The sequence below is a fragment of the Salmo trutta genome, chromosome 4, assembly GCF_901001165.1.
Source record: "Salmo trutta chromosome 4, fSalTru1.1, whole genome shotgun sequence".
Classification (NCBI taxonomy): domain Eukaryota; kingdom Metazoa; phylum Chordata; class Actinopteri; order Salmoniformes; family Salmonidae; genus Salmo; species Salmo trutta.
The window spans coordinates 66,002,578-66,018,931 of record NC_042960.1 but is presented as its reverse complement, the minus strand read 5'-3'; the positions used below and the strand labels follow the sequence as shown (position 1 = coordinate 66,018,931).

The following is a 16,354-nucleotide window of genomic DNA, read 5'->3' as shown; positions in this document are numbered from 1 at the left end:
ATTACTGTATATCTAGTACTAAACTCAGCAAAAAGAGAAACATCCTCTCACTGTCAACTGTGTTTATTTTCAGCAAACTTAACATGTGTAAATATTTGTATGAACATAAGATTCAACAACTAAGACATAAACTGAACAAGTTCCACAGACATGTGACTAACAGAAATTGAATAATGTGTCCCTGAACAAAGGGGGGGGGTTCAAAATCAAAAGTAACAGTCAGTATCTGGTGTGGCCACCAGCTGCATTAAGTACTGCAGTGCATCTCCTCATGGACTGCACAGATTTGCCAGTTCTTGCTGTGAGATGTGTCGGGTTCACCTTGTGGTCATGATAGGGGCTGTACCAAATGTTTGATGTATTAGAATAATTGATTATGCTTATGTTGTATTAATAGAAGGGTCCTAGACAACATTTATAGGGTCCTAGACTACAGATTAACAATATATTCATGCATTATAAGGTTTAATATTGTTCCACAGTCTTTTCTAGTCTCTGCCTCTTATAAAGAAACGGTCTGAGAGATTTTATTTATTTTATTTTATTTCACCTTTATTTAACCAGGTAGGCAAGTTGAGAACAAGTCCTTTATTTAACCAGGTAGGCAAGTTGAGAACAAGTTCTCATTTACAATTGCGACCTGGCCAAGATAAAGCAAAGCAGTTCGACAACATACAACAACACAGAGTTACACATGGAGTAAAACAACATACAATCAATGATACAGTAGAAAAAATAAGACTATATACAATGTGAGCAAATGATGTGAGATAAGGGAGGTAAAGGCAAAAAAGGCCATGGTGGCAGAGTAAATAAAGTATAGCAAGTAAAACACTAGAATGGTAGATTTGTTATTTGAAGAAAGTTCAAAGTTCAAATATAAATAATATGGTGCAATGGAACAAAATAAATAAAATAAATAAATACAGTAGGGGAAGAGGTAGTAGTTTGGGCTAAATTATAGATGGGCTATGTACAGGTGCAGTGATCTGGGAGCTGCTCTGATAGCTGGTGCTTAAAGCTAGTGAGGGAGATAAGTGTTTCCAGTTTCAGAGATTTTTGTAGTTCGTTCCAGTCATTGGCAGCAGAGAACTGGAAGGAGAGACGACCAAAGGAGGAGTTGGCTTTAGGGGTGACCAGAGAGATATACCTGCTGGAGCGGTGCTACAGGTGGGTGCTGCTATGGTGACCAGTGAGCGGAGATAAGGGGGGACTTTACCTAGCAGGGTCTTGTAGATGACCTGGAGCCAATGTGTTTGGCGACGATTATGAAGCGAAGGCCAGCCAACGAGAGCGTACAGGTCGCAGTGGTGGGTAGTATATGGGGCTTTGGTGACAAAACGGATGGCACTGTGATAGACTGCATCCAGCTTGTTGAGTAGGGTATTGGAGGCTATTTTGTAAATGACATCGCCGAAGTCGAGGATTGGTAGGATGGTCAGTTTTACGAGGGTAAGTTTGGCAGCATGAGTGAAGGATGCTTTGTTGCGAAATAGGAAGCCAATTCTAGATTTAACTTTGGATTGGAGATGATTGATGTGAGTCTGGAAGGAGAGTTTACAGTCTAACCAGACACCTAGGTATTTGTAGTTGTCCACAAATTCTAAGTCAGAACCGTCCAGAGAAGTGATGCTGGACAGGCGGGCAGGTGCAGGCAGCGATCGGTTGAAGAGCATGCATTTAGCTTTACTTGTATTTAGGAGCAGTTGGAGACCACGGAAGGAGAGTTGTATGGCATTGAAGCTCGTCTGGAGGGTTGTTAACACAGTGTCCAAAGAAGGGCCAGAAGTATACAGAATGGTGTCATCTGCGTAGAGGTGGATCAGAGATTCACCAGCAGCAAGAGCGACATCATTGATGTATACAGAGAAAAGAGTTGGTCCAAGAATTGAACCCTGTGGTACCCCCATAGAGACTACCAGAGGTCTGGACAGCAGGCCCTTCGATTTGACACACTGAACTCTGTCAGAGAAGTAGTTGGTGAACCAGGCGACGCAATCGTTTGAGAAACCAAGGCTACTGAGTCTGCCGATGAGGATGTGGTAATTAACAGAGTCAAAAGCTTTGGCCAGGTCAATGAATACGGCAGCACAGTATTGTTTCTTATCGATGGCGGTTACGATGTCGTTTAGGACCTTGAGCGTGGCTGAGGTGCACCCATGACCAGCTCTGAAACCAGATTGCATAGCGGAGAGGGTGCAGTGGGATTCAAAATGGTCGGTAATCTGTTTGTTGACTTGGCTTTCGAAGACCTTAGAAAGGCAGGGTAGGATGGATATAGGTCTGTAGCAATTTGGGTCAAGAGTGTCACCTCCTTTGAAGAGGGGGATGACAGCAGCTGCTTTCCAATCTATGGGAATCTCAGACGACACGAAAGAGAGGTTGAACAGGCTAGTAATAGGGGTTGCAATAATTTCGGCAGATAATTTTAGAAAGAAAGGGTCCAGATTGTCAAGCCCAGCTGATTTGTAGGGGTCCAGATTTTGCAGCTCTTTCAGAACATCAGCTGAATGGATTTGGGAGAAGGAGAAATGGGGGAGGCTTGGGCGAGTAGCTGTGGGGGGTGCAGTGCTGTTGAATGCAGTAGGGGTAGTTAGGTGGAAAGCATGGCCAGCCGTAGAAAAATGCTTATTGAAAGGCTGACCCATTTCGGGTGCAGGCAATGAGGCAGTGATCGCTGAGATCTTGGTTGAAAACAGCAGAGGTGTATTTAGAGGGCACGTTGGTTAGGATGATATCTATGAGGGTGCCAGTGTTTGCGGCTTTGGGGTTGTACCTGGTGGGTTCATTAATAATTTGTGTGAGATTGAGGGCATCAAGCTTGGATTGTAGGATGGCTGGGGTGTTAAGCATGTCCCAGTTTAGGTCACCAAGTAGCACGAGCTCTGAAGATAGATGGGGGGCAATCAGTTCACATATGGTGTCCAGAGCACAGCTAGGGGCCGAGGGGGGTCTATAGCAGGCGGCAACGGTGAGAGACTTGTTTTTAGAGAGGTGGATTTTTAAAAGTAGAAGTTCAAATTGTTTGGGTACAGACCTGGATAGCAGGACAGAACTCTGCAGGCTATCTCTGCAGTAGATTGCAACACCGCCCCCTTTGGTCGTTCTATCTTGTCTGAAAACATTGTAGTTAGGGATGAAGATTTCAGAGTTTTTGGTGGACTTCCTAAGCCAAGATTCAGACACAGCTAGGACATCCGGGTTGGCAGAGTGTGCTAAAGCAGTGAATAAAACAAACTTAGGGAGGAGGCTTCTAATGTTAACATGCATGAAACCAAGGCTATTACGGTTACAGAAGTCATCAAAAGAGAGCGCCTGGGGAGTAGGAGTGGAGCCAGGCACTGCAGGGCCTGGATTCACCTCTACATCCCCAGAGGAGCAGAGAAGAATGAGTATGAGGGTACGGCTAAAAGTTATAAGGATTGGTCGTCTGTGACGTCCAGAATAGAGAGTAAAAGGAGCAGGTTTTTGGGGGCGATAAAATAGCTTCAAGGTATAATGTACAGACAAAGGTATGGTAGGATGTGAATACAGAGGAGGTAAACCTAGGCATTTAGTGATGATGAGAGAGATATTGTCTCTAGAAACATCATTGAAAACAGAAGATGTCATAGCATGTGTGGGTGGAGGAACTGAGAGGTTGGATAAGGTATAATGAGCAGGGCTAGAGGCTCTACAGTGAAATAAGCCAATAAACACTAACCAGAACAGCAATGGACAAGGCATATTGACATTAAGGAGAGGCATGCTTAGCCGAGTGATCAGAGGGTCCAGTGAGATTCAGACAGCTATCCGGGCCATAGGTAGCAAGCTGGTGGAAGATGGAGGGAGGTCTGTTTTTAGCCACCTCGTGCGTTTCCGTCTGTGGATTAGTGGGGTTCCGTGTGGAAGGGGGGACCAGTCCAAGTTGGCAAAATAGTTAGTTATAGTGGCCCAAGAAAAGTGTCCGATAGACCTATTCAGATCGCAGCCGATAAGACAGCTAACGATTAGCGGGCCGCAGATGGGCGATCAGGTTACGTCGCGACGGAGGAGGGGCCAGTTGGATAACTCCCTCGGGCAGATAACGTCGGTGGTCCAGTCGGGGAAGCCCTGATGGGGCTCCGCATCGGCAGTAAAACGGGTCCGGATAGGTGATTGTAGCCCAGGAGACACTTCAGCTGGCTAGCTCAGGAATAGCCCAGGAGTGGCTGACGGAACTCTTCAGCTGGCTAGCTCCGGAATAATGTGTGGTAATTCCGTGACCGACGTTGCCTATAGTCACTCAGGTAGCAGCTAGTTAGCTGCAAGATCCAGGTGTAAATGTCCAGAGCCTGCGGTAGAAATCCGGGGATAGGAGAGAGAATAGGTCCGGTATGCTCTGGTCTGAGTCGCGCTGTACAAAGACTGGCGATAGCTTTTCGAGCTAATGGATATCTGAGGACCGCTAACCGTGGCTAGCTGAACTCCAATGTTAGCCAGTGAAAATGGCTAACCTCTGGCTAGCTTCTGTTGTGGATTTCAGATTTGAGGTAAATAATACTTTATTTTTTAAATTGGTGAGGCGGGTTGCAGGAGAGTGCTTTGAGGTTGAGTTTTTAGAAGAAAACATGTAAAAAGATATGCGAAGAAAAATATGTAAATATATATATACACGGGACACGACAAGAGGAGGGTAAAGGACGTCTGAACTGCTACGGCATCTTGGAAGAGGATGTGTGACTGTGAGACAGAACTCTGCAGGGGAGTGAAAGAGATAAGAGACTATAAATTCCACTATAAATTCCACTATAAGACATTCCACTATAAATCAACTAGGGGAGTGGACATTTACTGCTGAGCCTTTAGAAAACACTGGAACTAGTGTTTGTATAGCTGTGTAGGCTATACAATATAGGGTTATATATATATATAGGGTTTGGTCTCATGAGTAGAAGGTAATGACGTAGGCAGTGACATCACTAAGGCTGGACTTCGGGCTGAATAAAATAACTTGGACCCTTTACTATTTTGCAGAACTTACTCGGAAACATGTGTGTTATGTTCCTGTTGTCAACTTCTGTCTGCAATTGCGTTAATAAAGGTTTTTGATTGATTTACTTAAAGATATTGTCTGAATGCTACTTTCACAAATGAGCCAATGATTGACAAGGAACAAGGAACGAACCCCGAAAGATGTTACCCCACTCTTCCACCAAGGCACCTGCAAGTTCCCGGACATTTCTGGGGGAAATGGCCCTAGCCCTCACCCTCCGATCCAACAGGTCTCAGACGTGCTCAATGGGATTGAGATCCGGGCTCTTTGTTGGCCATGGCAGAACACTGACATTCCTGTCTTGCAGGAAATCACGCACAGAACGAGCAGTATGGCTGGTGGCATTGTCATGCTGGAGGGTCATGTTAGGATGAGCCTGCAGGAAGGGTACCACATGAGGGAGGAGGATGTCTTCCCTGTAACGCACAGACTTGAGATTGCCTGCAATGACAACAAGCTCAGTCCGATGATGCTGTGACACACCATCCCAGACTATGACGGACCCGCAACCTCCAAATCAATCCCGCTCCAGAGTACAGGCCTCGGTGTAACGCTCATTCCTTCGATGATAAACGCGAATTCGACCATCACCCCTGGTGAGACAAAACCGTGTCTTGTCAGTGAAGAGCACTTTTTGCCAGTCCGGTCTGGTCCAGCGACTGTGGGTTTGTGCCCATAGGCGACGTTGTTGCCGGTTTTGTCTGATGAGGACCTGCCTTACAACAGGCATACAAGCCCTCAGTTCAGCCTCTCTCAGCCTATTGCGGACAGTCTGAGCACTGATGGAGGGATTGTGCATTCCTGGTGTAACTCGGGCAGTTGGTGTTGCCATCCTGTACCTGTCCCGCAAGTGTCATGTTCGGATGTACCGATCCTGTGCAGGTGTTGTTACACGTGGTCTGCCACTGCGAGGATGATCAGCTGTCCGTCCTGTCTCCCTGTAGGGCTGTCTTAGGTGTTTTAAAGTACGGACATTGCAGTTTATTGCCCTGGCCACATCTGCAGTCCTCATGCCTCCTTGCAGCATGCCTAAGGCACGTTCACGCAGAGGAGCAGGGACCCTGGGCATCTTTCTTTTGGTGTTTTTCAGAGTCAGTAGAAAGTGTCCTAAGTTTTCATAACTGTGACCTTAATTGCCTGCCGTCTGTAAGCTGTTAGTGTCTTAACGACCATTCCACAGGTGCATGTTCATTAATTGTTTATGGTTCATTGAACAAGCATGGGAAACAGTGTTTAAACCCTTTACAATGAAGATCTGTGAAATTATTTGGATTTTTACGAATTATCTTTGAAAGACTGGGTCCTGAAAAAGGGACGTTTCTTTTTTTGCTGAGTTTAGATAGCCAGTACTATATATCCAGTACTATATATCCAGTACTACTATATCCAGTACTACTATATCCAGTACTATATATCCAGTACTACTATATTCAGTACTCTATACCCAGTACTATATATCCAGTACTACTACATCCAGTACTACTATATCCAGTACTACTATATCCAGTACTATGTATCCAGTACTACTATATCCAGTACTATATATCCAGTACTCTATATCCAGTACTATATATCCAGTACTATTATATCCAATACTCTATATCCAGTACTATATATCCAGTTCTCTATATCCAGTACTATATATCCAGTGCTATATATCCAGTACTACTATATCCAGTACATTATACTCTATACAGATCAAAGGTAGAGATGTTTAAGAAAGGGAAAGCATTAGCTAATACAGTGAAACTGTCATGACTTCCGCCGAAGTCGGTCCCTCTCCGTGCTCGGGCGATGTTCGGTGGTCGACGTCACCGACCTTCTAGCCATCGCTGATCCATTTTTCATTTTCCATTGGATTTGTCTTGTCTTCCATCACACCTGGTTCCAATCTCATCAATTACATGTAGTGTATTTAACCCTCTGTTTCCCCTCATGTCCTTGTCGGTGATTGTTTGATTGTATGTTATGTGCAAGTTATGTTCTGGTGTGCGACGGGTTTTGTACCCACTTTTATTATTTTGGTATTCGGAGTTTTGTGAGCACTTATTAAACGACTCCATTTATACCAAGTTCGTTCTCCTGTGCCTGACTTCCCTGCCACCAGCACGCACCCATTACAGAAACGTATGAATTGTCTGTCTTCTTTCTGTTTTCCTCTGTCCTGCTGATCACATTTGTCTCGTTTGAACTTGTGTCATTTATCTGTGTGTCCATTGTCACGTGGCTCACTGTTTCAAATCCTTTGGGGACATTCTGCTGAATACCATTTGGCTCTCTAGAAACTAAGGAAGGAAAGAGGAGGACATCTATAATTTAGAATTTGGTGGCTTTGGTTAGTTATTAATGGTGGCTTTGGTTAGTTATTAATGGTGGCTTTGGTCAGTTATTAATGGTGGCTTTGGTTAGTTATTAATGGTGGCTTTGGTTAGTTATTAATGGTGGCTTTGGTTAGCGATTAATGGTGGCTTTGGTTAGTTATTAATGGTGGCTTTGGTTAGTTATTAATGGTGGCTTTGGTTAGTTATTAATGGTGGCTTTGGTTAGTTATTAATGGTGGCTTTGGTCAGATATTTATGGTGGATTTGGTTAGTTATTAATGGTGGCTTTGGTTAGCTATTAATGGTGGCTTTGGTTAGCTATTAATGGTGGCTTTGGTTAGTTATTAATGGTGGCTTTGGTCAGATATTTATGGTGGATTTGGTTAGTTATTAATGGTGGCTTTGGTTAGCTATTAATGGTGGCTTTGGTTAGTTATTAATGGTGGCGTTGGTTAGTTATTTATGGTGACTTTGGTTAGTTATTTATGGTGACTTTGGTTAGTTATTAATGGTGGCTTTGCTTAGTTATTTATGGTGACTTTGGTTAGTTATTTATGGTGGCATTGGTTAGTTATTTATGCCTCAGGGATATAGTTACTTATTTATGCCTCTGGAATTTGAGAGTAGTTGTGGGGGCAATTATAATATATTTTATAATGCAGGACTTGTTGTGTTGGTGGGGGTTGATTAAAATGTAATCCACTGTAGTTGGTATTCTTCCAATGCTAGCTGATCCTCTAGTCTACTCCATTATCCATCATTCTGGCTAATGTTGTTGTTGTTTTCTCTCCCTTCCTCAGACTGATCCCAGATCTGTTTGTGCTGTATAGCGATGGCCATAGGAGTTGGATAAGATATGATATTTAGGCAAAGCATTAGCTATACAGCACAAACAGATCTGGGGACCAGGTTAATCAACAGACCTTCCTTTCTCCCAAACCATCCATCTCTAGCTTAGTCTCAGATCTGTTTGTGCTATCTTGCCAACTCCTATGGTCTTGAACAAGACGGCACAAACAGATCTGGGACCAGGCTTGTCCCTCTCATTCAAAGCTCTTGTCTGTTTGCCCTGTTACTTGTTTGCTCATTAGAGTTTGGCCTTGAAGGGCTCTATGTAATATTATAATACTGTGACCTCTCCATGCCTCCTCAACCAATAAGATCAGAGCGTGCCAAATGAGTGACAAATCCTCTTCAAATCCTCTCGGTCGTGCACGTGGCCTAAAAAATGTAGTACTGAAATCAGAGGATGACGTTATTTTTCAGAGAGACCTACTCCTGATGCTGCCAAGGGATGAACTACACATCACACACACACACACGCACGCACGCACGCACACACACCCACCCACACACACACACACACACACACACACATAGATACCGACTTCGTCACTGAATCAGACATGCTAAAGGATTATTGCTTAGTAGTGTCCAGCTGCAACAGGAAAATGTTGACAGAACATTTACCTTACATTCCTCCTCTTACCAATACTACTGCTTGATACTACTACTAGATACTACTACTAGATATTACTACTAAATATTACTACTAGATACTAGTACTAGATACTAGTACTAGATACTACTACTAGATACTACTACTAGATATTACTACTAAATATTACTACTAGATACTACTACTAGATACTACTACTAGATACTACTACAAGATACTACTACTAGATATTACTACTAGATACTACTACTAGATACTACTACTAGATATTACTACTAGATACTAGTACTAGATACTAGTACTAGATACTAGTACTAGATACTACTACTAGATACTACTACTAGATACTACTACTAGATATTACTACTAGATACTACTACTAGATATTACTACTAGATACTACTACTACTATATATTTTTTTATTTTTTATTTCACCCTTATTTAACCAGGTAGGCTAGTTGAGAACAAGTTCTCATTTACAACTGCGAACTGGCCAAGATAAAGCAAAGCAGTGCGACACAAAACAACAACACAGAGTTACACATGGAATAAACAAGCCAGTAACACAATAGAAAAAAATAAAGTCTATATACAGTGTGTGCAAATGGCATGAGAAGGTGAGGCAATAAATAGGCCATAGTAGCGAAGTAATTACAATTTAGCAAATTAACACTGGAGTTATAGATGTGCAGATGATGATGTGCAAGTAGAAATACTGGTGTGCAAAAGAGCAGAAAAGTAAATAAAAACAATACGGGGATGAGGTAGGTAGATTGGATGGGCTATTTACAGATGGGCTATGTACAGCAGCAGCGATCGGTTAGCTGCTCAGATAGCTGATGTTTAAAGTTAGTGAGGGAAATGTAAGTCTCCAGCTTCAGCGATTTTTGCAATTCGTTCCAGTCATTGGCAGCAGAGAACTGGAAGGAAAGGCGGCCAAAGAGGTGTTGGCTTTGGGGATGACCAGTGAGATATACCTGCTGGAGCGAGTGCTACGGGTGGGTGTTGTTATCGTGACCAGTGAGCTGAGATAAGGCGGAGCTTTACCTAACAAAGACCTATAGATGACCTGGAGCCAGTGGGTCTGGCGACTAATATGTAGCGGGGGCCAGCCGACGAGAGCATACAGGTCGCAGTGGTGGGTGGTGTATGGGGCTTTGGTGACAAAACGGATGGCGCTGTGATATACTGCATCAAGTTTGCTGAGTAGAGTTTTGGAGACTATTTTGTAAATGACATCGCCGAAGTCGAGGATCGGTAGGATAGTCAGTTTTACGAGGGTATGTTTGGCGGTGTGAGTGAAGGAGTCTTTGTTGTGAAATAGAAAGCCGATTCTAGATTTCATTTTGGATTGGAGATGTTTAATATGAGTCTGGAAGGAGAGTTTACAGTCTAGCCCAGATTCGTCTGTAGGACTGCCAGATGGTGAAGCGTTATTCATCACCCCAGAGATACTACTACTAGATATTAATACTAGAAACAACTACTATATTACTACTAGATACTACTACTAGATATTAATACTAGAAACAACTACTATATTACTACTAGATACTAGTACTAGATATTAATACTAGAAACAACAACTATATTACTACTAGATACTACTAGATTTTACTAGATACTAATACTAGATGCTACTACTAGATATTACTACTAGATATTACTACTAGATACTACTACTATATTACTACTAGATATTACTACTAGATACTACTACTAGATGCTACTACTAGATATGACTACTAGATGCTAGTAGATACTTCTAGATAATACATTGAACAAAGTTGAACAAAGTTTTGGATGAAAGTGCCTGCTAATTGGCATATATCATTATTATATTAGTGTTTATAAAAGCTTTCACTTTGCATGGAAAACCAGGCTAGACACCTTGCATGGAAGATCAGGCTAGGTTGCCATGCCTCCATGGATAGTTGGGCTGTTATCCATCCATGTATTGTCCCATGTCCATGTCCATCCTCTTTTTGTTAATACCGGTCTGTATGTTAACCTGTTTGTGTGTACAGTAAAAGCATGCTTTCATATGATAGAAAGCACTTGTTATTGTGAAGTCTCTTATATATTGCAAGAGGTCACCTTAACCTTAACCCTTAAACCCCAAAATAAAATGGTCCCCAGTCCCCACTAATGTGTTTCAGTCTAGAGCGTTTTTCTAGTTACGTGTCCGCCACTGTGTCTGTGTGTATATAACACAATATAACCAGCAATAGGACAGCCCCTACACCCCACTAACATACTATAGTGTTTCTGTCTGTCTAGAGCGTTTTGCTAGTTATGTCCTCTGTCCTCCATTGTCTCAACAGCTCCTCCTCTATGTTGTGAGTCTCTACTAAATTATTATGGTCACCATGACCGGAGACTGATCTCTCAGTCTGTGAGCTTCTGGGAAGGTGCGTATCTGTGTTGGTGATGTGATGGTGGCATCATTTGGGCCCGTATTCAAAATCTGTCTTGTCTTCAGAGTAGGAGTGCTGATCTAGGACCAGGTCACCCCTCTCCATATAATCTGATACAATCTGATCTAGGATCAGATCCTTCCTGTCCATGTCATCTTATTCATTCTGATCTAAAATGCAAAACTGATCCTAGAACAGCACCCTTTTACTCTGAGACTCTTTGTAGCAGAGATCCTGGGCAGAGAGCCAGTAGAAACGGTCTGGACTTAATGTTGTTGACATCCCCTGTCATCTTACTGACTTAGAATTACCTTTCAGACAGTTGGATACCTGTAGCAATATATATACACTTTCTACTTTCAGATTATTCATATTTTGCATAGATCTTTATTTATACATGCTAATCTCATTGAGATAAAATCTATTTATTTATACAGGTTAGTCTCATTTAGATAAAATCTATTTATTTATACAGGTTCGTCTCATTTAGATAAAATCTATTTATTTATACAGGTTAGTCTGATTGAGATGAAGTCTCTTTATTTATACAGGTTAGTCTGATTGAGATAAAAATGTATTTTTACAAGAGTGACCCGTACTATCTGTAGTATTATACAGTGACACATTGACACACGTTAATACAATATATCTCCATTTAAAAAAGAAACCCAGTTTATTATTTAAAGTGAGACATAAAAATAAAATACAAATATCTATGTTGATTGTGTTGTTTTACTATGTTGTCCTTCGTGTAGTGTTGCTTGTTGACCGTTGTGATCTTATGTGTCTGTGGTTGTCTCTGTGGTAACGATGCTGCATTGTCTCAGCGTTCCATCCATTGACAATAGAGCTAAGTGTTATCTCTCCATGGCTAAAGGAAGTCTGTCATAGGCCTATGTACAGTGCACTTCTTCTTAAAGTGATCAACAGCTTCTAGTGATCAAGCTGATATTCTCTGAAACTAAGCATATCAAAGGGGTATATTACAAAGCAGGATCAAGGAGTTAGCCAGCTAACTTGCCTAAATATTCTGAAATTACTTTTTATTTTTTAGAAAGATGCACTTGTCATGGTCTAGCTTTTTTAATGAATCAGAAAATGCTAAAGTTATTTCTGGTTGTTTATCAAAGTTACCTGCCTAACTCATTGATCCTGTTTTTGTAGTATACCCCTCATTTTGTATTCCAGGCTATTCTATGACTAGCCTGCTACAGACACCCACCATACTCCACGTAGTCTCCCTAGGGAGACGGTTTACCTCTCACAAGTAACAATGTTCCAGCAGCATACCCAGCTAATGCAGTTAGCCTTAGGTCTAGGATTTCTGAGACTATGCTCCGTCCAGAAATTAACAGAGTACACAATTATCTAGTGCAAGAGGCTGAGAACCTAATCAAACTTTTATCACCACACCGGGGGGATAATGACATCGACCATAACTAGCTCATCATTGAGCTTCTCTCTTATATAATGTATTATAATAATCATTATTAAAACTGGACGTTTTACATAGAATCCTCATTGGAGGCCGCTGCGTAATGGTGATTGGGAGTCTAGTAATGTTTGAGTCTTGGGATGGGAAATAAATATGTTTTGAATTCTAACTTTATTTTTCCAGTCTCTATTAGTGCTTCTGCTAAAGTGTGTTTGTTCTTCTATTGAAGGTATCAATAGGTTACTGGGAAATGGGACATATGAGGCTGCATTTCCTCCGCACGAGGTAAGAACATTGTTAGCCTCTCTCGATAAGAGAGTCTGCTAAATGATTAAAATACAGTGGCTTATGAAAGTATTCACCCCCCCTTGGCATTTTTCATATTTTGTTGCCTTACAACCTGGAATTAAAATGTATTTTTTGGGGGGTTTGTATCATTTGATTTACACAACATGCCTACCACTTTGAAGATGAAAAATATATTTTCTTGTGAAACAAACAAGAAATAAGACAAAAAAACAGAAAACTTGAGCGTGCATAACTATTCATCCCCTCCAAAGCCAATACTTTGTAGAGCCACCTTTTGCAGCAATTACAGCTGCAAGTCTCTTGGGGTATGTCTCTATAAGCTTGGCACATCTAGCCACTGGGATTTTTGGCCATTTTTGGCCCAAGGCAAAACTGCTCCGGCTCTTTCAAGTTGGATGGGTTCCGCTGGTGTACAGCAATCTTTAAGTCATACCACAGATTAAAATCAAATAAAATTTTATTTGATCTGCATGGTTAGCAGATGTTAATGCGAGTGTAGCAAAATGCTTGTGCTTCTAGTTCCGACAAAGCAGTAATATCCAACGAGTAATCTAACCTAACAATTTCACAACATTTACCTTATACACACAAGTGTAAAGGAATAAGAATATGTACATAAAAAAAATATATGAATGAGTGATGGTATAAAACGGCATAGGCAAGATGCAGTGGATGGTATAGAGTACAGTATATACATATTAGATGAGTAATGTAGGGTATGTAAACATTATATAAAGTGGCATTGTTTAAAGTGGCTAGTGATACATTACATCAAGATGGCAAGATTCAGTAGATGGTATAGAGTACAGTATATACATATGAGATGAGTAATGTAGGGTATGTAAACATTATATGAAGTGCATTGTTTAAAGTGGCTAGTGATACATTTATTACATCCATTTTTCCATTATTAAAGTGGCTGGAGTTGAGTCAGTATGTTGGCAGCAGCCACTCAATGTTACTGATGGCTGTTTAACAGTCTGATGGCCTTGAGATAGAAGCTGTTTTTCAGTCTCTCTGTCCCTGCTTTGATGCACCTGTACTGACCTCGCCTTCTGGATGATAGCGGGGTGAACAGGCAATGGCTCGGGTGGTTGTTGTCCTTGATTATCTTTTTGGCCTTCCTGTGACATCGGATGGTGTAGGTGTCCTGGAGGGCAGGTAGTTTTCCCCCGGTGATGTGTTGTGCAGACCTCACTACCCTCTGGAGAGCCTTACGGTTATAGGCGGAGCAGTTGCCGTACCAGGCGGTGATACAGCCCGACAGGATGCTCTCGATTGTGCATCTGTAAAAGTTTGTGAGTGTTTTTGGTGACAAGCCGAATTTCTTCAGCCTCCTGAGGTTGAAGAGGCGCTGCTGCGCCTTCTTCACCACACTGTCTGTGTGGTCGGACCATTTCAGTTTGTCCGTGATGTGTACGCCAAGGAACTTAAATCTTTCTACCCTCTCCACTACTGTCCCATCGATGTGGATAGGGGGGTGCTCCCTCTGCTGTTTCCTGAAGTCCACGATCATCTCCTTTGTTTTGTTGACGTTGAGTGTGAGGTTATTTTCCTGACACCACACTCCATGGGCCCTCACCTCCTCCCTGTAGGCCGTCTCGTTGTTGTTGGTAATCAAGCCTACCACTGTAGTGTCATCTGCAAACTTGATGATTGAGTTGGATGCGAGCATGGCCACGCAGTCGTGGGTGAACAGGGAGTACAGGAGAGGACTGAGAACGCACCCTTGTGGGGCCCCAGTGTTGAGGATCAGCGAGGTGGAGATGTTGTTACCTACCCTCACCACCTGAGGGCGGCCCGTCAGGAAGTCCAGGACCCAGTTGCACAGGGCGGGGTCGAGACCCAGGATCTCGAGCTTGATGATGATGGTGTTAAATGCTGAGCTGTAGTCGATGAACAGCATTCTCACATAGGCATTCCTCTTGTCCAGGTGGGTTAGGGCAGTGTGCAGTGCGATTGCGATTGCGTCGTCTGTGGACCTATTGGGGCGGTAAGCAAATTGGAGTGGGTCTAGGGTGTCAGGTAGGGTGGGGGTGATATGGTCCTTGACTAGTCTCTCAAAGCACTTCATGATGACGGAAGTGAGTGCTACGGGGCAGTAGTCATTTAGCTCAGTTGCCTTAGCTTTCTTGGGAACAGGAACAATGGTGGCCCTCTTGGAGCATGAGAGGACAGCAGACTGGGATAAGCATTGATTGAATATGTCCATAAACACACCATCCAGCTGGTCTGCGCATGTTCTGAGGACGCGGCTGGGGATGCCGTCTGGGCCTGCAGCCTTGCGAGGGTTGACACGTTTAAATGTTTTACTCACGTTGGCTGCAGTGAAGGAGAGCCCGCAGGTTTTGGTAGCGGGCCATGTCAGTGCACTGTATTGTCCTCAAAGTGAGCAAAGAAGTTGTTTAGTCTGTCTGGGAGCAAGACGTCCTGGTCCGCGACGGGGCTGGTTTTCCTTTCATAGTCTGTGATTGACTGTAGACCCTGCCACATACCTCTCGTGTCTGAGCCGTTGAATTGCGACTCTACTTTGTCTCTATACTGACGCTTAGCTTGTTTGATTGCCTTGCGGAGGGACCTTGCCCTGATTAAAAGCAGTGATTCTCAATTGGATTGAGGTCTGGGCTTTGACTAGGCCATTCCAAGACATGTAAATGTTTCCCCTTAACTTCTTTGGGATAGGGTGCAGTATTTTCACGGCCGGATAAAAAACGTACCCGATTTAATCTGGTTACTACTCCTGGTTACTACTCCTAGAATATGCATATAATTAGTAGATTTGGATAGAAAACACTCTAAAGTTTCAAAAACTGTTTGAATGGTGTCTGTGAGTACAACAGAACTCATATGGCAGGCCAAAACCTGAGAAGATTCCATACGGGAAGTGCCATGTCTGACAATTTGTTGTCCTTCTGTTGCATCTCTATCGAAAATACAGCATCTGTGCTGTAACGTGACATTTTCCAAGGCTTCCATTGGCTCTCTAAAGCCGCCAGAAAGTGGAATGGGGTGTCTGCTGTCTCTGGGCAAAGAACAGCAGCAGAATTTGTAAGTGGTCAGCCTGGGGACAGTGAGACTGAGATGCGTGTGCACGAGACTACTCCATTTTTTTCTTTCAGCCTTTGAATGAATACAACGTTGCCCGGTTGGAATATTATCGCTATTTTACGAGAAAAATCGCATAAAAATTTATTTTAAACATCGTTTGACATGCTTCTAAGTACGGTAATGGAATGTTTTGAATTTTTTTGTCACGAAATGCGCTCGCGCGTCACCCTTCGGATAGTGACCTGAACGCACGAACAAAACGGAGCTATTTGAATATAACTATGGATTATTTGGAACCAAAACAACATTTGTTGTTGAAGTAGACGTCCTGGGAGTGCATCCTGACGAAG

General features: G+C 42.7%; 1 protein-coding gene across 3 annotated transcripts in view; it reads left to right on the top strand.

Annotated features, from left to right (window-relative positions):
- ano3 (anoctamin 3) overlaps window positions 1–16,354 on the top strand; it is a 130,248-nt gene that overhangs the window by 58,697 nt on the left and 55,197 nt on the right. For all 3 annotated transcript variants that reach the window (XM_029751849.1, XM_029751848.1, XM_029751847.1), the window contains exon 10: window positions 12,877–12,932. In XM_029751849.1, coding sequence (XP_029607709.1) covers window positions 12,877–12,932 — 56 coding nt within the window. The remainder of the gene's footprint in view (window positions 1–12,876; window positions 12,933–16,354) is intronic.